Here is a 21,746-nt window from a genome sequence, read left to right on the forward strand (position 1 = left end):
ATAGAAAAAGTTAAATATAGAGTCCATGCTATTAATATTAAAAATCTAATTTTAGTGATAAGGGAATGTCCTCTCCTGTTTAGTTGCACCAGAAAATCCATGAATATTCCAAAAGATTTGCAAAATGGCAGAAAATCCGCGAAATGTCATTTTTTGGCACGCACGAGAATCTTTTGTCGCATGCTAAATTTTTCTGCTGCTACTTTTGTTGCCCGAAAAAAATCTGCCACCAGCAAAACTGAAATTTGCCACAAATCCACTCCTGGCGAAAAATTTCGCCCATCGCTAACTAATTTATTTAACTAGGAAACTATGGAAAATAGCAATTACGTATTTCATACCTTTATAATTGCCATTGCCAAGTTGCCATAAAAAGGTTTATTATAAAAAAAAAATATATAAATGATTTCAAAATAAATACAATATTTCTATCCCATCACATGACTTATCCAAATATTGTATTTAGGAAACCTTTTTGCATCAGTCAAGAGCAATAATTCCAGTAAGAGACAAATATAAAATGCCTGATAATAAGAAAACAAGAAGCTTACCGGATTCATAAATAAATCCCCCGCAGGCCAGTGCCTTGAATATAGATCTACATCTAGGAACATTTATTAAATTATTAGGATTTTAGTTTTTTTTACATTTCTGATGTAAGTGTTGATAGCATTTCTCAAGGATGTGCTTTGGGTAAATTAAGGGTTTTCTAAAGTCTTCTCAGCTGTGCCAGAATTTACTTTCTAAGAAGAACTGTAGGTAGTGATGAGCCAATCTTTTTCGCCAGGCGTGGATTTGCAGCAAATTTCTGCGTTTTGCCATTAGCAAATTGTTTCACCAAAAATTGTTTCACAAAAATTTGCAGTGTGTCAAAAAAAGTCGGGATGCGTCCAAATAGGCACCGTTGCATCAAAATGGCTGCAGTTGCGTCAAAATAGGAGTGGTCATGTCAAAATGGGAGTGGTCACATCAAAAAAAAGTTGTGTGACAAAGGCATTTTACAAATTTTTCTGTTTCTCCCCTAATTTTTCACCAAAGCAAAACGGGACAGATTCGCTCATCACTAACTGTAGATAGAATATATTTAGATAACCGGATTTTAATAGAATCAGTTCACTAATAGTCTGATACTTTTCCATCAGTTTATCTTTAGTGATGCGCGAATTATTTCGCCAGGCATGGATTCGCAGTGAATTTCCGCATTTCGCCATCGGCGAATTGTCTTGCGAAACTTCAGTGGAAATCCGCAGTGGAAAAGTTCGTATGAAAAAAAGTCATGGTCACGTCAAAAAAAGTTGCGTTCACATTAAAATGGGCGTGGTGACACAAACGGGCGCAGTCACCACAAAAAAGAATGCACATGACAAAAAATTTGTGTGACTAATGTGTTTCACTGATTTTTGGGGGATTTTTCCTGCGATTTCACTAATTTTTCTGCGAAGCGAAATGGGACAGATTCACTCATCACTATTTATCTTGACTTGGGGCAAACAATAAAATTAGGATTGTGTTTGTGTAACATTTTGTTGAAGACAAAGAGCTTCCTCAACTCTCTCTTAAGCCGGCCCAACCATCATTGGATGTAGGTAGTGATGAGCGAATCTGTCCCGTTTCGCTTTGCCATAAAATTTGTGAAACGGCAAGAACATTAACGAAACTCATTTGTGGCACGATTTTTTTGTCACCAGCGTCTTTTTTTGTCGCCTGTGTCTATTTTTTGTCGTCCGTGTCTATTTTTGATAAAAAAATTCTGCACAATTAATTTTTCCGCTGCAAATTTTCACAGAAGTTTCGCGAAACAATTTGCCAATGGCAAAAACATTCGCTCATAACTAGATGTAATTATGCAGTGCTCCATTAGCTTGACTTTATTACTATCCACCTGCCCAGTAGTTCAGTAGTTGGGTCTTGTGCCCTTCAAAGTCCCATTGGTTCTCAGCCAATCTGTCTTTATTGTAAATCTGGGCTGCTAATGCTTTCCATTACTATGTGTATAAGTGACAGGGGGCGCGCCTCCCTCCGACTTCTGCTCTGTTCTACATATTCCGTCCATCCAACAAATAGAAGATCAATGGTATTTATTCCAAGCTGGACAATATCTCATTATTCATCTTGTAGGCTGATCAATCAGATAACCCGGGTGTGGGCCAGAGTATGGCTGCCATTAGGCTGCTCTGTCAGTGCGTTAAGTTAAATAACAACGCAAATAAACATTTACAAATATGATTTGATTCATTTAATTTTAATTTTAGTTCCAGAAGAAGTCCAGCCGCCCATTGCAGAGCCGTTTCCATATTCATTACATTTACATTGGTTGGAACCCAGGAAACCAAATGGAATTATAACCCAATACATACTGCATATGAATGGAACCCAAATATACATAGGAAACGGGACGGAGCACAACGTTACCGGTGAGTATTACAGTGCGGTTGTTTTTTAAAAGTGCTCTCTCTTGGTTAATAAAATGTATTTAATTGTTTTCTTTCGGTATTTTTAAGTGAGATTATATTTTTGTGATTGTTTCAAGACTTTCTATTACTTTAAAGTGGACCTGTCACCCAGACATAAAAAGCTGAATAATAAAAGCCCTTTTCAAGTTAAACATGAAACCCAAATTCCTTTTTTTAAATAACACATCCATACCCTTTATAAAGGCATTTAAAAATCCCAGCTGTCAATCATATATTGCCTGCCCCGCCTCTATGCCTTAGGCATAGAGGCGGGGCAGACAATACCTTTAGCTTTCCATTCAGCACTTCCTAGATGTCACTGCACTTCACACTTTCCCCCTCCCTCCCCATCACCTAATTATGTAGCCAGTGCATGGGTATGGGCATCAGGTCCTTCAACAAGATTTTGGGGTGGTGCAAAGCTTGCCTTACTAACAGTGTCCACAAAATGGCAGCTGTCTGCTTGCTGTGATTGAATAGTTCCAAGACTGAAGGCACCAAGATTTATACTATCTGTATAGTGTAAATAAGGTTTATTTTGCTTGACTAGCATGATAGAAAAGAATTTGGAGTTTTTTCTTAGGGTGACAGGTCCCCTTTAACATTTCTCTTTGGTTTCATTTATTGATTTCAAGGCTCTCTAGAACTATTGTGCAGAAGAGGCATAAAGCCACTGCCCCATTATTATTATTAACATGTATTTATAAAGCGCCAACATATCCCGCAGCGCTGTACAATAAGTGGGTTACATACATTGGACATACAGAGTAACATATAAAGCAATCAATAACCGATACAAGAGGGGAAGAGGGCCCTGCCCAAAAGAGCTTACAATCTACAAGGAGAAAGGGTTGAGACACAAGGTGTGGGAATGGGCAAGACCAGAGTTGTGAGAGGTGGGGCACAGGGTATTGCTTTTAGCAGCCTACTGAGGTTATGTTAAACTAGATTAGGGTAGGCTTCTCTAAATAAATGCGTTTTTAGAGATCTCTTGAAGGCAGAGAGATTGGGAGAAAGTCTGACAGATTGTGGGAGCGAATCCCAGAGAAGGGGGGCAGCCTTGAATGCGAGTGTGTGAGGGGGGGAATGGGAGAGGAGTAGGGGAGCAGGTCAGTAGAGGAGCAGGTCAGTAGGGGAGCAGGTCAGTAGAGGAGCAGGTCAGTAGAGGAGCAGGTCAGTAGGGGAGCAGGTCAGTAGGGGAGCAGGTCAGTAGGGGAGCAGGTCAGTAGGGGAGCAGGTCAGTAGGGGAGCAGGTCAGTAGGGGAGCAGGTCAGTAGGGGAGCAGGTCAGTAGGGGAGCAGGTCAGTAGGGGAGCAGGTCAGTAGGGGAGCAGGTCAGTAGGGGAGCAGGTCAGTAGAGGAGCAGGTCAGTAGGGGAGCAGGTCAGTAGGGGAGCAGGTCAGTAGGGGAGCAGGTCAGTAGAGGAGCAGGTCAGTAGAGGAGCAGGTCAGTAGGGGAGCAGGTCAGTAGGGGAGCAGGTCAGTAGGGGAGCAGGTCAGTAGGGGAGCAGGTCAGTAGGGGAGCAGGTCAGTAGGGGAGCAGGTCAGTAGGGGAGCAGGTCAGTAGGGGAGCAGGTCAGTAGGGGAGCAGGTCAGTAGAGGAGCAGGTCAGTAGGGGAGCAGGTCAGTAGGGGAGCAGGTCAGTAGGGGAGCAGGTCAGTAGGGGAGCAGGTCAGTAGAGGAGCAGGTCAGTAGGGAGCGTAACAAGCGGGTTGGATGGTACCTAGAGATGAGTTCAGAGATATTAACATTGTTAATGTAGTGAGCATGGATGAGCACATTGATTCCAATGCATTTGGCACAATAAAAAAAACAGAAAACAAGCCCACTGACTCCAATGCATCCAGCAAAATCTTGGCAAAACTTTCCCATTTTGCAATCTTTTTTCAACACTTTGGCCAGATTCATTAAAGTAAGAATCCGAATCACTAAATCCAATTTCTGATGTTTGCAAACATCACGAAAATTCCATTTGTTTCAATATGAAAACTCTGCAGCTCTAACCTGGCCCAAGGAAAGTCTCCCATAGGGCTCAATGGCACTCTGCAGCTCCAACCCGGCCCAAGGAAAGTCTCCCATAGGGCTCAATGGCACTCTGCAGCTCCAACCTGGCCCCAGGAAAGTCTCCCATAGGGCTCAATGGCACTCTGCAGCTCCAACCCGGCCCAAGGAAAGTCTCCCATAGGGCTCAATGGCACTCTGCAGCTCCAACCCGGCCCAAGGAAAGTCTCCCATAGGGCTCAATGGCACTCTGCAGCTCCAACCCGGCCCAAGGAAAGTCTCCCATAGGGCTCAATGGCACTCTGCAGCTCCAACCCGGCCCAAGGAAAGTCTCCCATAGGGCTCAATGGCACTCTGCAGCTCCAACCCGGCCCAAGGAAAGTCTCCCATAGGGCTCAATGGCACTCTGCAGCTCCAACCTGGCCCAAGGAAAGTCTCCCATAGGGCTCAATGGCACTCTGCAGCTCCAACCCGGCCCAAGGAAAGTCTCCCATAGGGCTCAATGGCACTCTGCAGCTCCAACCCGGCCCAAGGAAAGACTCCCATAGGGCTCAATGGCACTCTGCAGCTCCAACCCGGCCCAAGGAAAGTCTCCCATAGGGCTCAATGGCACTCTGCAGCTCCAACCCGGCCCAAGGAAAGTCTCCCATAGGGCTCAATGGCACTCTGCAGCTCCAACCCGGCCCAAGGAAAGTCTCCCATAGGGCTCAATGGCACTCTGCAGCTCCAACCTTGCCCAAGGAAAGTCTCCCATAGGGCTCAATGGCACTCTGCAGCTCCAACCTTGCCCAAGGAAAGTCTCCCATAGGACTCAATGGCACTCTGCAGCTCCAACCCGGCCCAAGGAAAGTCTCCCATAGGGCTTAATGGCACTCTGCAGCTCCAACCCGGCCCAAGGAAAGTCTCCCATAGGGCTCAATGGCACTCTGCAGCTTCAACCCGGCCCAAGGAAAGTCTCCCATAGGGCTTAATGGCACTCTGCAGCTTCAACCCGGCCCAAGGAAAGTCTCCCATAGGGCTCAATGGCATTCTGCAGCTCCAACCCGGCCCAAGGAAAGTCTCCCATAGGGCTCAATGGCACTCTGCAGCTCCAACCCGGCCCAAGGAAAGTCTCCCATAGGGCTCAATGGCACTCTGCAGCCCCAACCCGGCCCAAGGAAAGTCTCCCATAGGGCTCGATGGCACTCTGCAGCTCCAACCCGGCCCAAGGAAAGTCTCCCATAGGGCTCAATGGCACTCTGCAGCTCCAACCCGGCCCAAGGAAAGTCTCCCATAGGGCTCAATGGCACTCTGCAGCTCCAACCCGGCCCAAGGAAAGTCTCCCATAGGGCTCAATGGCACTCTGCAGCTCCAACCCGGCCCAAGGAAAGTCTCCCATAGGGCTCAATGGCACTCTGCAGTTCCAACTTGGCCCAAGGAAAGTCACCATACCGAAGCTTTAATGAATCCCAAACATTTTTCACAAAGAACGGAAAAGTTATCCAAATTAATGAAAATATTGCAGATCCAGAGGAAGGAAAGGAAACCCAATCTGTTGCTGTCACCAGTCTTGAATGAAAAGGCAAAATAATCATTTTCTAGCTACAAAATAACAAAAGGACCAATGTTATCTATTATTTAAATCAAGGTAGAAAACATGATCTTGAATGTTTTTCAAACCCAAATTTTCAAATAAATTAAAAAAAATTCAAATGATAAAATTCAGCAGCAAAAACCTTTGCGAGCCTTTCCAAAATTGACTGGAGGTATATTTTCAACAATCAAGCTATTTGTAAAAATGAATGGAACTTGAGATCACTTGACAATGGTGCTTGAAATCAAGAGAAGAAATCTCAAGTAAAAATCTTGGTTGTGCTTTTTTATTTATTTTTTAACTGAAATTTGGAAAAATCTCAAAATTAGAGAAAAAATTAAATCTACCCCCTAGGTTTTTAATACTAGTAGACTTATATCTGCATAGTGTTTGGCTAAAATCATCCTTCTTGTACCTACAGTCAAAGGGAAAAATTCAACTAAAACCTAAATCAGTGATCCCCAACCATTGGCTCGTGAGTAACATGTTGCCTACCCCTACCCTTTGATGTTGCTCCCAGTGGCCACACAAAGTAGGTGCCATTTTTACATTTCTGGCTTGGAGACAAGTTTTGGAAGCCCAGAGACACAGTTTTACTCCAAGCAGAGCCTTCTGCAGGCCAGCAGTCCCCATGGGGCTACCAAATAGCCAATCACAGCCCTTATTTGGCCCCCAAACAACTTTTTTCATACTTGTGTGGCTCAACAACACTTTTTACATCTGAGTGTGGCTCACAAGTAAAATAAGTTTGGGGATTTAACGTAGTAATAACGTAGTAATTAGAAAACCTACAGTTTTTTATTTATTAATGTATTTACTAAATGTTGCTGAAAGTCTGACTCCCTCCAATGTGAAATGTAAATTGAAGTCTGGTTCTTAGGATCCATGGCATTAGCGACCAAAAATGAACTGATTGTTAGTGATGAACGTATTTTTTCGCCAGGCATGGATTTGCAGCGAATTTCCGCATTTCACCATTGGCGAATTGTTTCGTGAAACTCCCGTGAAAATTTGCCATGGAAAAATTTGTTGGGTGTAAAAAAATTTTGTTGCATGTCAAATTGGGTGCGATTGCGTCAAATTGGGCACAGTTGTGTCAAAAAAGGTCATGGTTGCCACAAAGAAGGGTGCGGTCGCGTCAAAGAAGGGCATGGTCGCGCCAAGAAAGGGCGCCAAAAATAGACGCGGGCGACAAAAAAAATTGCTGTTTTGCAATTTTTTTTCGTGAATTTTATGGCGAAGTGAAATGGGACATCTCATCGCTCATCACTACTGATTGAGAGTCTAGATCATGATGATGGTGGAATTATGGATGAAGATGATGAAATGATGAATTATGATGATGTTGTTGTCTGGTTTTTAGGGTCTGCTACTCATGTAATCAGTCAAATATCAGTTTAAATACCATAACTAGAAAATAATAATGACTAGTGATGGGCGAAATGTTTCGACAGGCATGAATTCACAGCGAATTTCCGCGTTTCGCCATTGGCGGATTGTTTTGTGAAATGGATGAAAAATTTTGCCGCGTCAAAACAATAGCTGCGCAACAAAATAATAGCCGCAGGCGACAAAATAATAGCCGCGGACGACGAAATAATAGCCGCGGGTGACGAAACAATAGCCTCGCGACAAAATAATAGCCGCAGTCGACAATTTTTTTTGTCGCACAACATTTTCGGTGTTTCGCAAATTTTTCGCCGTTTCGCGGATCTTTTGAAAGATTCGCAAATTTTTCGGAGAAGCGAAACGGAACAGATTCGCTCATCACTAATAATGCCCAATTGTCTCAGATATTCTTTGAATGATATATTTTAGTATGAGGAAACTAAGGGTTCTATGTTCTTAACTCTTTCCTGTATGAGCCTAGAACTTCCTCTCTTGGACCCACTCATGACCCATTATAGGCAGTGATTTGCTTTTCTCACTAAGTAATGTAAAACATAAAATAATGCATAAATCCCCCATTCATTTCTTAACATACGTCTGAGCTCGTCCTGTGCCGGGTCAGTTCTGACACTGAAAAATGACTGCACTTCTAGCGCCTCGTGAAGGCCACTGAATTTTTGCTATAATAAATAGCGTACATTTTTAAGTCAAACTTTTTTTTTTTTTTCATTCCTTATTCAAAGGTAATGGATTTTCTGTAACCATAGAAACCTTGTTGTAGTGTTTTAGATGAATACATAAGGGATATAAATGATGGGAACACTTATTTTTGAATATAAATGACCACATTATGTATTATTAGTAGCACGAGGAAAACAGACACAGGTTTCATTTTGGGCACTTTAAATATGCAACAAAGAAAATGATTTATTATACAAAAAAAAGTTGACTTGAGTTGAGTAATTTCCGAGCAAGTGATTTTGTTCTTCAAAACTTTCGCAATATGTAATTCTAAAGCAAAGGCCACTTACAGCCAGGGCTGGATTTACCCAAACGCTGCCCAATACTATAAGGAACCCCCCAAATCTGTACTGCCTCATTCTATGTTAGCAATATGTTCTATTGGCAAAAATGCAATTATAGATGCAAAAAAATCACCAATGGGAATTCTACTGATCAAAAACTTCATTATAAATGCAAAAGTATTGACCAATAAGAATGCTGATACACTGTGTCAGCCATCTTGCTGTTATCTTACATATAGAGATAATTATGTCATTTTTCCCGTCATTATATGGCACAGGAATCAGACATGGAGATAAAGGGACAGACTTGTTCAGTGCTGGGAAACTGTGCTTATTGCTCCCAACTAGGGATGTAGCGAACCTCACAAAAAAAGTTCGCGAACCCGTTTGCGAACTTCTGCCAAAAAGTGCGAACTTTTGCGAACTTTGCGAACCCCATAGACTTCAATGAGAAGGCGAACTTTGAAACCTAGAAAAGCCATTTATGGCCAGAAAACTGATTTTAAAGTTGTTTAAAGGGTGCTACGACCTGGACAGTGGCATGCAGGAGGGGGATCAAGGGCAAAAATTTCTCTGAAAAATACGTTGTTGTAATCAGTAATCAGAAAATAAAAGCAGTCCTTACAAGGACTATTGGGTTACAGCAGATGAGATCAGCAGGACAGCTGCCCCCAGCAGCTACATACAGAGCAGTAGAAAGTAGATTACTAGTCAGCAAAGCTACCTAAACTGTCCCTCAAACCCCTGCACAGCTCTCTCCCTATGCTAACTCATCAAGCACACACAGGCAGAATGTAAAATGGCTGCTGGGCTTCGGTTTATATATGGAAGGGAGTGGTCCGGGGGTGGTCCAGGAGGGAGAGCTGCCTGATTGGCTGCCATGTATCTGCTGGCTCTGGGGGGAGAGGTCAAAATTTGGCTCCAGCTAAGGCGAACCCAAAATTGCGAACATCACTAAAAGTTCGCGAACTTGCGAACTTGCGAACACCCGATTTTCGTGCGAATTAGTTCTCCGGCGAACAGTTCGCTACATCTCTACTCCCAACTCCAATTGCAGGAACAGAGAAACAACAGATTTATACAGATCAGCTGGGATTCTCATTGGAGGATTTCTTGCAATTTAATGCAGTCGCTGGCTATGGAGATTTTGGAGAAAGTTTTGGAAAAGTTTAATTGTGCAATATTGTTTTAAGAGTACAACCCTGATGTTGCTGGACTACAGCTCCCAGCATGCCTCAACCTTCATTATATGTTACATTATTCTGGGATTTGTAGTCCAGCAACAGCCAAATAAAGTTTGGTTGAGCAGTGCAGCATAGCAGGGATTAGTACCCCTATAAAGGGCCTCTATAAATGTGTTTCTTTCTCTTTGCTTCTCAGCAGGAGCTTTGATTATAGCCTATACAAAAATATACCATAAAACTATGCCAACATAGGCATTCTGTGTTAAGCTCTATTCCTCCTCAAACCCCTTCAACCGTAGATGGGTCTTATATTTCAATTTTCTATAAATAGCTAATATTTGTATTAGTCTGCCCTAGTTAAGGCCTTTTGATCATTCACTTCCTAATGATGAAGGCAGATAAGGCAAGAGTTTTAGATTTAACCTTTCGCTCAGCTGTACAAAGATCTTAAATGCTCTCAGCAATCAGAAATAAGAACAATTATACAATATATTATACTATATATTATATCTCATTTTATCATGCATTAAATAGGCTATAGCAGCTCTTATCAGTCCATTGGTAAAGCAGTGGAGGTGCAGTGGCCAACTTGCGCCCCATGGTGAGTTCCATCTAAAACCACTTTCATTAAAGCTACTTGCATCCAAACATGCTCTGCTTATAGTTACATTCAGTACCAACCAGTCCTACCTGCCTTCCATTCTGGATTGAGTGCTGCTGGTCCTATTGACACATGGTGCTGTGTGAACCCAGGACCTACCATCGCCTCCATTTCTTTTATAGTAAATTGCCCCTATTGGGTTTTACTCATAGGCTGTCATATAGGGAAATAATACTAAACACAGAAAAACTCTGCTGTTACAAGAAACCAGACCCACTCCCACCTCAATATCTCATAATGACACTGTTAAAAGAAATGCACTCCCAACATAGATCCCAAGAATCCCAAAGGGGTCAATATCACTTTAAGTTTAATGATCTTGTTAAAATCGACCATCAAAACCCTCAACCTCCCAGCAACTCCGTTCATAGTAAATTCTCAAATACCAGCACATTTTCCAGGTGCTTTGGCAATACCCAACCTCCCCCCCACCTACAAAATGGACACCAAACCCATCCTACCAGTCTATTTCAATGCCCTCCATCCACAGCATCAGTGCCAGAGTGAGGAGCAGCGCTCACAAAAAGCTCCTCAAACCGGATTCATCATGTGATCGTAGAGATAAAGGATCCACCGGAAACATTTAGGTGACTTTCATGTGACATGAAGCAGACCTGTCAAATCCTTTGGGTAGAATACCTATCCAATCAATATGCTTTCATGTTATCTATCTGCATTCTTCATTTGTTTTTCAAATGTGAGGAGTAGGTTGTACTTATTAGATGTATTACTTCATAATTGAAGGTGAAAGGCTGAAAAACAATATCTGAAAACTGTACAACGATGTGGATGTTCTTGCAAGGTACTGTATACCGGGGAGAGAGATAGAACTAGATTGATTGATAGATGCATAGATAGATGATAGATAGATATATAGATAGATAGATAGATAGATGGATAAAGGGGGGAGAATAGATTATAGATAGAGAGAGAGCGAGAGATTATAAAAATATATATATAGAGGGAGACGGATAGATGGAAAAAATAGATGCAGAGAAATATAGATGGACAGAGTGAGAGAGATAGATAGAGAAGCAATTATATATATATATATAACAGTCCACACGACAGCACCACACTCCAAAATCTGCTGCTCAGCAGTTGCCCCTGTGCACGGGATATCATATAAATATCAAAATAAAACAGCCAGCACCAAGGGTCTTTGTGTTTCAAAAAATCTCTCGTGTATTAAAATTGCATGTACAACCGACGTTTCGGTCCCTTTTGAAAAAGGTCCCAAAAGGGACCGAAACGTCGGTTGTACATGCAATTTTAATACACGAGAGATTTTTTGAAACACAAAGACCCTTGGTGCTGGCTGTTTTATTTTGATATATATATATATATATATATATATATATATATATATATATATATATATATATATATATATATATATAGTATATAGATAGAGATATATGGGAGAGACAGATAGATGGAAGCATAGGTGGAGAAAAAGATAGATGGAGAGAAATATATATATATATAGAGCGAGAGAGAGAGAGAATAGATGCAGAGAAATATAGATGATAGATAGATAGATAGATAGATAGATATGGAGAGAGAAACTGTGATAGATGGAGAGAGACATGAATAGATGGAAAAAAATAGATGCAGAGAAATGAATTTGGGAAAGAAGAGAGAGAGATGGAGAGATAAATAGATAGATAGAGAAGCAATTTGATAGATAGATAGATAGATAGATAGATAGATAGATAGATAGATATGGAGAGAGGGAGAGACAGATGGAAAGAGAAAAATCCATAGATGGAGAAAAAGGTATATGGAGAGATAGTTAGATGATAGATAAATAGATAGAGAAATATATATAGAGAGAAAGAGAGAGATGGAGAGAGAGAAAAAGATAGAGAGACAGATAGATGGAAAGAGAGAATAGATGCAGAGAAATATAGAAAGACAGATAGATAGATAGATAGATAGATAGAGAGATAGATATGAAGAGAGAAACTGTGATAGAGATAGATAGATTCTTTCTAATCCTGCATGTCTCAGCCTGGCACAACAAATGCCCAGTTTAATCCACGTTACAGTATTTATGTGGGACAGTGTCAAAATAACATGAAATAAACATAAGCAGCAATGTGTAAAGAGGGTACTGATGGAATAAAAGAATGTCAGCTCCTGAGCCGGAGAAGGCCAAGTATCTGGCTGCGCTTTCCTTGGTTGGTAACAGAACATATCTCCCCTTTCTGTCCTTTTACTCCCAACAGACGGATGTTCAGTAGACTCTATTCATTAGACTAAATAGTGTAGATGGGGGGGGGGCATTATGGGTATTCCGAGTGAGCCTATTGTATCATTTTCTGCTGTGATGCATTAGTGCAGTGTTAAAATCAAATCTGCTTATTTAAAATCCTTTTAAATAGTGTTGCAACGTTCCCCGCTGTTCCAAGCTGCTTTTTGGATAGCAGTTATCCTTGCTGCAGATTTCAGTTAACCTTGTCACAGATACTAAGCCTGGAGCAATACAGACTTTAAAGGGTTTTGATTATGAGGCAAGACCCTGTGGTGCCATTACAGTAGGAAATCACAGGGAAAAAAAAGAATAAAAGACGGAACATAATGGCATTTTTCTGGGAAAGTGGCAATTCTATGTGCTGTTCTAAATCTGCTTCGTTTTAGAGTGTTTCACCCTATTAAGGCATTGTACACCCCCTAACCAGATACTGGGGAAAGTATTAGTCAAACCCGACTGGGAGTTTAGGATTTGGGAAAGGATAGGCTGCTCAGTACAGTGTTTATACAGTATATAATATACAGTTGGGTCATTTCCCTATGGGACTAAATTGTAAACTATATCCTTATAAACGGTGCTTAGTCATGTCATCAGTTATAATCGGAGCTTAGTGATGTCATTTCTGTCACGTGACTCACTAAAACTTGTATATTATAATAAATAAAGTACCCCCTGTTGTATAATATAAGGATATTAGAAGTCACCTTGGAGTTCCGTGACCTGTATAAAAGCCGAAGGTGACTTATAATATCCCTATATTTCACAATGCTCACTATAATATAATATAATATCCCTATCTTGTTCACTATATAAAGTATTATCGTAAGCTGCATTTGTTCAGACCAGGAACTGGGAAGGAATTTACATAGTAGATAAGGTTGAAAAAGGGAAAACGGCGTCCAGTAACTTTTTGCCCAAAGCCCGAGTTGTACAGGTATAGGATCTGTTATCTGGAAACCCGTTATCCAGAAAGCTCCAAATTAAGGAAAGGCCATCTGCCATAGACTCTATTATAAGGAAATAATTAAAACTTTGAAAAATGATTTCCTTTTTCTCTGTAATAATAAAACAATACCTGTACTTGATCCCAACTAAGATATAATTACCCCTTATTGGGGCAGAACAGCCCTATTGGGTTTATTTAATGGTTAAATGATTCCCTTTTCTCTGTAATAATAAAACAGTACCTGTACTTGATCCCAACTAAGATATAATTACCCCTTATTGGGGGCAGAACAGCCCTATTGGGTTTATTTAATGGTTAAATGATTCCCTTTTCTCTGTAATAATAAAACAGTACCTGTACTTGATCCCAACTAAGATATAATTACCCCTTATTGGGGGCAGAACAGCCCTATTGGGTTTATTTCATGGTTAAATGATTCCCTTTTCTCTGTAATAATAAAACAGTACCTGTACTTGATCCCAACTAAGATATAATTACCCCTTATTGGGGGCAGAACAGCCCTATTGGGTTTATTTAATGGTTAAATGATTCCCTTTTCTCTGTAATAATAAAACAGTACCTGTACTTGATCCCAACTAAGATATAATTACCCCTTATTGGGGCAGAACAGCCCTATTGGGTTTATTTAATGGTTAAATGATTCCCTTTTCTCTGTAATAATAAAACAGTACCTGTACTTGATCCCAACTAAGATATAATTACCCCTTATTGGGGCAGAACAGCCCTATTGGGTTTATTTAATGGTTAAATGATTCCCTTTTCTCTGTAATAATAAAACAGTACCTGTACTTGATCCCAACTAAGATATAATTACCCCTTATTGGGGCAGAACAGCCCTATTGGGTTTATTTAATGGTTAAATGATTCCCTTTTCTCTGTAATAATAAAACAGTACCTGTACTTGATCCCAACTAAGATATAATTACCCCTTATTGGGGGCAGAACAGCCCTATTGGGTTTATTTCATGGTTAAATGATTCCCTTTTCTCTGTAATAATAAAACAGTACCTGTACTTGATCCCAACTAAGATATAATTACCCCTTATTGGGGGCAGAACAGCCCTATTGGGTTTATTTAATGGTTAAATGATTCCCTTTTCTCTGTAATAATAAAACAGTACCTGTACTTGATCCCAACTAAGATATAATTACCCCTTATTGGGGGCAGAACAATCCTATTGGGTTTATTTGATGTTTAAATTATTTTTAAGCAGACTAAAGGTATAAAGATCTAAGTTACAGAAAGATCCCTTATCCGGAAAACCCCATGTCCTGAGTATTCTGAATAATAGATCCCATACCTGTACTGTGTGACTTCAACCAGCAACAGGACCAGTCCCTGGATCAACTTTGTACTGAGAGTTAATATCAGTAGCCTTGTGTATGTATGTACTTTATTTTATAGAGCTACTGATGTATGCAGCGCTGTACAGTAGAGCAATAAATGAATATAACAAACAGGGTTTTTACAATAATAGATAATATGATAGTATGATAATAAATACAAATAAATACAAGATACAGTTGCAATAACTTAAGAATCAAAGAGACAAGAGGATGGAGGTCCCTGCCCCGTAGAGCTTACAATCTGTATGGGAGGGTAAGAGCCAAAGACACAAGAGGATGGAGGTCCCTGCCCCGTAGAGCTTACAATCTATATGGGAGGGTAAGAGCCAAAGACACAAGAGGATGGAGGTCCCTGCCCCGTAGAGCTTACAATCTATATGGGAGGGTAAGAGCCAAAGACACAAGAGGATGGAGGTCCCTGCCCCGTAGAGCTTACAATCTATATGGGAGGGTAAGAGCCAAAGACACAAGAGGATGGAGGTCCCTGCCCCGTAGAGCTTACAATCTAAATGGGGGGTAACAGACACAGATAGGACTAGCTGGAAGAGGTAGATAGATATTAGTGCAGCAGGTTACAGTGGGTGACACTGCAATATAAGTGTCAGTTCTCAGGGAGACATAAGGGTATATTTATCATAATAGTGAAATTAGAGCTCACCCCTGTCCACTAGAGTAAAGTTCCGCCACTCTCCATTTATTTCTATGGGACTTTTAAAAGACCATAGAAACCATAGAAATGAATGGAGAATGGTGGAACTTCACTCAAGCATACTGTGGCGAGCTCTAACTTCACTTTTTGATCAATATCCCCCCTTGAGTTTAGTTCTGAAGAGGCTGAGGGAGTATTCCTTCCAAGATTTCAGGGATGGCATTCCCAAAGTAAGGTGCAGCTCTGAGAGGAACGGAGGAGTCGGCCAGGAACGTATGGAGATACAAGGGAAGAGATGGAGTGAGGAACGGAGGAGTCGGCCAGGAACATACAGAGACACAAAGGAAGAGATGGAGTGAGGAGCAGAGGGATGGAGGGAAGGTTAAGAGAAGGAGTTTGTAAGATATTCTTTGTTTAATAGGGAGCCACGATAAGGACTTTAGCAGGGGAAGGGCCTGAACTCTCCTGGATGAGAGGAGGAGAATTCTGGCAGCAGTATTTAATATAGACTGTAGGTGGGAGAGATGGCAGTTAGGGAGGCCAGTTAGTAACAGCTTGCATTAATTTAGTCAGGATAGAATGCTAAAAAGGCATCAATCCTCACTTGAAACTATGTAATGTTTCTGCCAGTATAACCCTTCCAAGGAGAACATTTCTCAAGTTCAAAAAAAACCCCCGTCCCCTCCATGAGATGGCCCTTTCTTATGATAACGAGCTATGCCCTCCAATCTTCCAAATGGATCTCCTGGTGAATAAGGTGGAATCATTCCCTTATAGAGGTACCATAGTCACCCTCAAGAGTCTCTTCTCCAGTGTAAGCAATCGTTTCTTCATGACCTTCCATACCCTTCAACTGCTTTTGTGTTCTGAAGTCTATGCCCTGTTATCTGATCGGGCTAGATACCGGAGCATCCCTATTACTGTATGTGTCTGTATGAATGTCTCGCCCTATGCATGCCTTGCTGTCTCTAATATTGGCTCACTCATTTTCATAGCATCTTTATTTTGTCCTCCAGTCTCAGTGTGGATGTCTCTCCCTATGCATGCCTTGCTGTCTCTCTCACTCCATCGTTCTGTGTTTTGGTATCTATATATATCTTTCAGTCTCAGTGTGGATGTCTCTCCCTATGCATGCCTTACTGTCTCTCTCACTCTATCGTTCTGTGTTTTGGTATCTATATATATATATCTATCAGTCTCAGTGTGGATGTCTCTCCCTATGCATGCCTTGCTGTCTCTCTCACTCCATCGTTCTGTGTTTTGGTATCTATATATATATCTATCAGTCTCAGTGTGGATGTCTTTCCCTATGCGTGCCTTACTGTCTCTCTCACTCCATCGTTCTGTGTTTTGGTATCTATATATATATCTATCAGTCTCAGTGTGGATGTCTCTCCCTATGCATGCCTTACTGTCTCTCTCACTCCATCGTTCTGTGTTTTGGTATCTATATACAGTATATCTTTCAGTCTCAGTGTGGATGTCTCTCCCTATGCATGCCTTACTGTCTCTCTCACTCCATCGTTCTGTGTTTTGGTATCTATATATATATCTATCAGTCTCAGTGTGGATGTCTTTCCCTATGCGTGCCTTACTGTCTCTCTCACTCCATTGTTCTGTGTTTTGGTATCTATATACAGTATATCTTTCAGTCTCAGTGTGGATGTCTCTCCCTATGCATGCCTTACTGTCTCTCTCACTCCATCGTTCTGTGTTTTGGTATCTATATATATATCTATCAGTCTCAGTGTGGATGTCTTTCCCTATGTGTGCCTTACTGTCTCTCTCACTCCATTGTTCTGTGTTTTGGTATCTATATATATATCTATCAGTCTCAGTGTGGATGTCTCTCCCTATGCATGCCTTACTGTCTCTCTCACTCCATCGTCATGTGTTTTGGTATCTATATATATATCTATCAGTCACAGTGTGGATGTCTCTCCCTATGCGTGCCTTGCTGTCTCTAATATTGTCTCACTCATTTTCATGATATCTATTAGTGATGAGCGAATCTGTCCCATTTCGCTTCGCTGGAAAACTTGCGAAATGACAGGAAAATTTGCAAAACAGCAAAAAATCTGTGAAACAAATTTGTTTTGTTTTTTTGTTGCCATGTCTTTGTTTGACACGACCATGTTTAATTTGATGTGACTGCGCCCAATTCTACGCGACTGCAATTTTTTTTGACACACTACAAATTTTCCCCAATCGCCAATGGCGAAATGCGGAAATCCACTGCGAATCCATGCTTGGCGAGAAAATTCGCTCATCACTAGTATCTATATAAATCTCTCAGTATCAGTGTAAATGTCTCTTTCTATACATATTTTACCATCTCTCCTACTCTCCTAATCTTTGTATTGGTCCCTATTGGTCCCTGTTTTGTGAGACTTCTGTGAAAATCCGGCATGAAAAAAATTTGTTGTGTGTAAAAAAATTCAGTCGTGCATCAAATTGGGCGCGGCTGCTTCAAAAAGGCGTGGTCACATAAAAAAAGGTGCAGTAACATTAAAAAAGGGCGCAATCATGTCAAAAAACGTACGGCCAACAAAGAAAGACGCTGGACAACATAAAAAAAAATTGTGTGACAAAAAAATCGTGCAACAAATGCGTTTTGTGAACTTTTCGCCGTTTCACTAATTTTCTTGTTGTTTTATGGAGAAGCAAAACGGGACAGATTCACTCATCACTACTTCCCAGCTAAAGGGCTGGGGTCATGTTGGGCTTGTACAGAAGCCAAAAACATCATGTACAACATTTCTTCCCTACTGTACTTCTTCAGTTAAGCTTTAGTTCTCCTTTAAAAGTCAATCAGAGGTAAAGACACGACTGATAAGCACTCGCCCTTCCCTACAGACTGATAGCCGACTGACTTTCACCACTAATAAAAGAAGCATCAGTCATAACGCAACTTTTTCACACAAAATGGGTAGATTACGAAAGTGCTAAATTTGACCATTCTTCATTGATACCCCCGGTCAGTTTGCTAGTTAGTATTTCGTAGGCATTACTACAGTAACTCCTTAATTTACAGAATCAAAATCCCTCGCTGCCCGAAGAAGAAGAAGGAAAAAGGGGCAAGTGAGAAACGTGTGTGAGAATTGAAAGCAGAGCCCAGCACTGTGCTGTGAGATAATGTAGTGTATCAGATCCTTTGGAGTAATTAAAAACCTAGAAGGACACAAATGGTTTTTTAATTCTCTAATATGAAAATTAATCATCAGACAAATGGTCTTCAGTTTATGTCAGAAGTGAGAAGAAAATCATTTCCTCCTTATCCAATCATTTCTGTAAATTGAAATCAATGAAATTCTCTCAACAATAGAAAGAAATCAATGGGGAGAAAAGCATAACTTCCCCGGCCATCGTGTGAGTTATAGTTTGTCTGACATTAATTGGGAGGATATCTGAGGTCTGCGATAGAATTTCTTGTAAGATACTCGACTTGTTCCCAAAAAAACATGCAATTAGGGAAAAGACAAATATATACAAAATGGCTGTCAAGAGGCGCTCGACGATTAACAACACAAAAACATAATGCTGGGCAGCTGCCATTTGTCACTGTAACATGGAAGCACTTAACAGACGCAAAATGGCCTACAGGTAAAATATAAGGTCAGAATGATATCAAATAAAATAGCAAATTGTTTCCTTGAACATTTCAGTTTTTTTTCTTCAACTTTTTTTTCATATGGTTTGGCCCATGAATTTGTTGAGTAAATAGTTTTTTTTTTGTTTTGTTTGTTGTAACAAACGGGCGACAAAATTTGATACAGAAAAAATTTGTGGCAAATTTCCGCGCTTTGCATTTGGTGGATAGTTTTGTGAAACTGGCAACAAAAAAATGTTGCCCGAGAAATTGACGTGCATCAAACAAATTGTCGCCAAATTTTTCTGTCACTCGACATTTGCGCCATTTCGCGAATCTTTTGTAAGAATAGTGAATTTTGTGGTGAAACAAAACGGGACAGGTTCGCTCATCACTACTCTTTTTTTTTTTTTAATTTTCAAATTCGACTAATTTCTCCCACATTGTCCCACATTTTTTGCCACAATAAACCTTGTTCTTTGGATATACAGGTATAGGACCTGTTATCCAGAATGCTCGGGACCAAGGGTATTCTGGATAAGGGATCTTTCTGTAATTTGGATCTCCATACCTTAAGTCTACTAAAAAAATCAATAAAACATTAATTAAACCCAATAGGACTGATTTGCATCCAATAAGGATTAATTACATCTTAATTGGGATCAAGTACAGGTACTGTTTTATTATTACAGAGAAAAGGGAATAATTTAACCATTAAATAAACCCAATAGGGCTGTTCTGCCCCCAATAAGGGGTAATTATATCTTAGTTGGGATCAAGTACAGGTACTGTTTTATTATTACAGAGAAAAGGGAATCATTTAACCATTAAATAAACCCAATAGGGCTGTTCTGCCCCCAATAAGGGGTAATTATATCTTAGTTGGGATCAAGTACAGGTACTGTTTTATTATTACAGAGAAAAGGGAATCATTTAACCATGAAATAAACCCAATAGGGCTGTTCTGCCCCCAATAAGGGGTAATTATATCTTAGTTGGGATCAAGTACAGGTACTGTCTTATTATTATAGAGAAAAAGGAAATCAGTTTTAAAATTCTGAATAATTTGATTAAAATGGAGTCTATGGGAGATGACCTTTCTGTAATTCGGAGCTTTCTGGATAACGGTTTTCCAGATAAGGGATCCCATACCTGTACTATGACAGATTTAGCACCCCACCTACAAAAAGGGATTTTACACAGGTTTGAGCTCTGCATTCTTGAGTGGATCTAGATATAGTCAGTAAGGATGGGTGAAATTTTTGGCAGACTTTATTTTGCAAAAACACCCATAGACTCCATTACCAAGTATTGGTAGCTTGGAAAATCACAGCTTCAACGCATTTCGCAATTTTTTGCCTCTTCGGGAATTTTTTAGTGCAACAATACAGGACAGATCCGCCCATCACTAATAGTTAGAAACTGGCCTAGTGTTTTGAAGAAATAAACCTGGTGGTAGAAAGTGGAATTTGTAAACAATTAATAGCTGGGTGTAAACTTTCTCAGTTGACCTCTAAAGCCTAACCAGGCATTTAGTTTCGTTTAGTTACAGGGGTTGATTTACTACCCGTAACAAGAACCAATACAACATTGTCTGATACAACCCTATTTAAGTTTTCAATTTCATTTTTGCTTATGGACAATAAATTACTTTTACTAAATTGCTTAGCGCGCAGCAAATGACCTGGGATAAGTAAAGGAATTCTGTGTGTTACAATCAGCGAGTATTTTGTTGCCTTTTGCCATTGCGTTATCTGTAGAAACAAAGAGGCATGTTCTGTAATCTCCCGTATTGCCTGTGACCTTCGCAGGTAGATATAATTGCGGTTTTGAAAGATAGGAGAGGTTTTGTTAGTCCCAATGGCGATCCCACTGGGGGCATTCTGGAAAGGTGAAGAGGTAATCTCAGATTGTTTATAAAATCTTAATTATTTGATGATATGAACTGACTTATTTTTTTTTCCAGCCTTGACTGCTTTTACACCGTGCTACTTTTTGCTGACTGCCTGCACTCTGATTGGCTGTACCAACAGTTCCCAGATAACCATCTTTACAGCTCAGCTGCCACCAGATTTTGTGTCTCCGCCAATTCTTACAGTCTTGGATGCTACAAAAATCTTTGTGCGGTATGTGATGGTGTGTCTTGTTTTTAATGAAAAACTGATAGCTAATACTGATTTGATTTGTATTAGCTATCAACTCACAATAAATGTTACTTGGCAGTGGCGGAACTATAGAGGAGCTATAGAGGAACTATAGAAGAACTATAGAGGAAGCAGGAACTACAGAGGAACTATAGAGGAAGCAGGAACTATAGATGAAGTATAGAGGAAGCAGGAACTATAGAGGAGCTATAGAGGAAGCAGGAACTATAGAGGAGCTATAGAGGAACCAGGAACTATAGAGGAGCTATAGAGGAAGCAGGAACTATAGAGGAACTATAGAGGAGCTATAGAGGAAGCAGGAACTATAGAGGAAGCAGGAACTACAGAGGAAGCAGGAACTATTAGAGGAACTATAGAGGAGGCAGGAACTATAAAGGAACTATAGAGGAAGCAGGAACTATAGAGGAACTACAGCGGAAGCAGGAACTATAGAGGAACTATAGAGGAGGCAGGAACTATAGAGGAACTATAGAGGAAGCAGGAACTAT

The 21,746-nt window shown here is 40.5% G+C and overlaps 1 protein-coding gene across 1 annotated transcript in view; it reads left to right on the forward strand.

The window, feature by feature from the left end:
* Window positions 1-21,746, forward strand: part of ush2a (usherin) — a 510,724-nt gene that overhangs the window by 239,724 nt on the left and 249,254 nt on the right. Inside the window, exons 31-32 of the mRNA XM_031902040.1 lie at window positions 2,253-2,414; window positions 21,060-21,219. Coding sequence (XP_031757900.1) covers window positions 2,253-2,414; window positions 21,060-21,219 — 322 coding nt within the window. The remainder of the gene's footprint in view (window positions 1-2,252; window positions 2,415-21,059; window positions 21,220-21,746) is intronic.

Source organism: Xenopus tropicalis, chromosome 5 (genome assembly GCF_000004195.4).
Source record: "Xenopus tropicalis strain Nigerian chromosome 5, UCB_Xtro_10.0, whole genome shotgun sequence".
In the NCBI taxonomy this organism is placed as follows: domain Eukaryota; kingdom Metazoa; phylum Chordata; class Amphibia; order Anura; family Pipidae; genus Xenopus; species Xenopus tropicalis.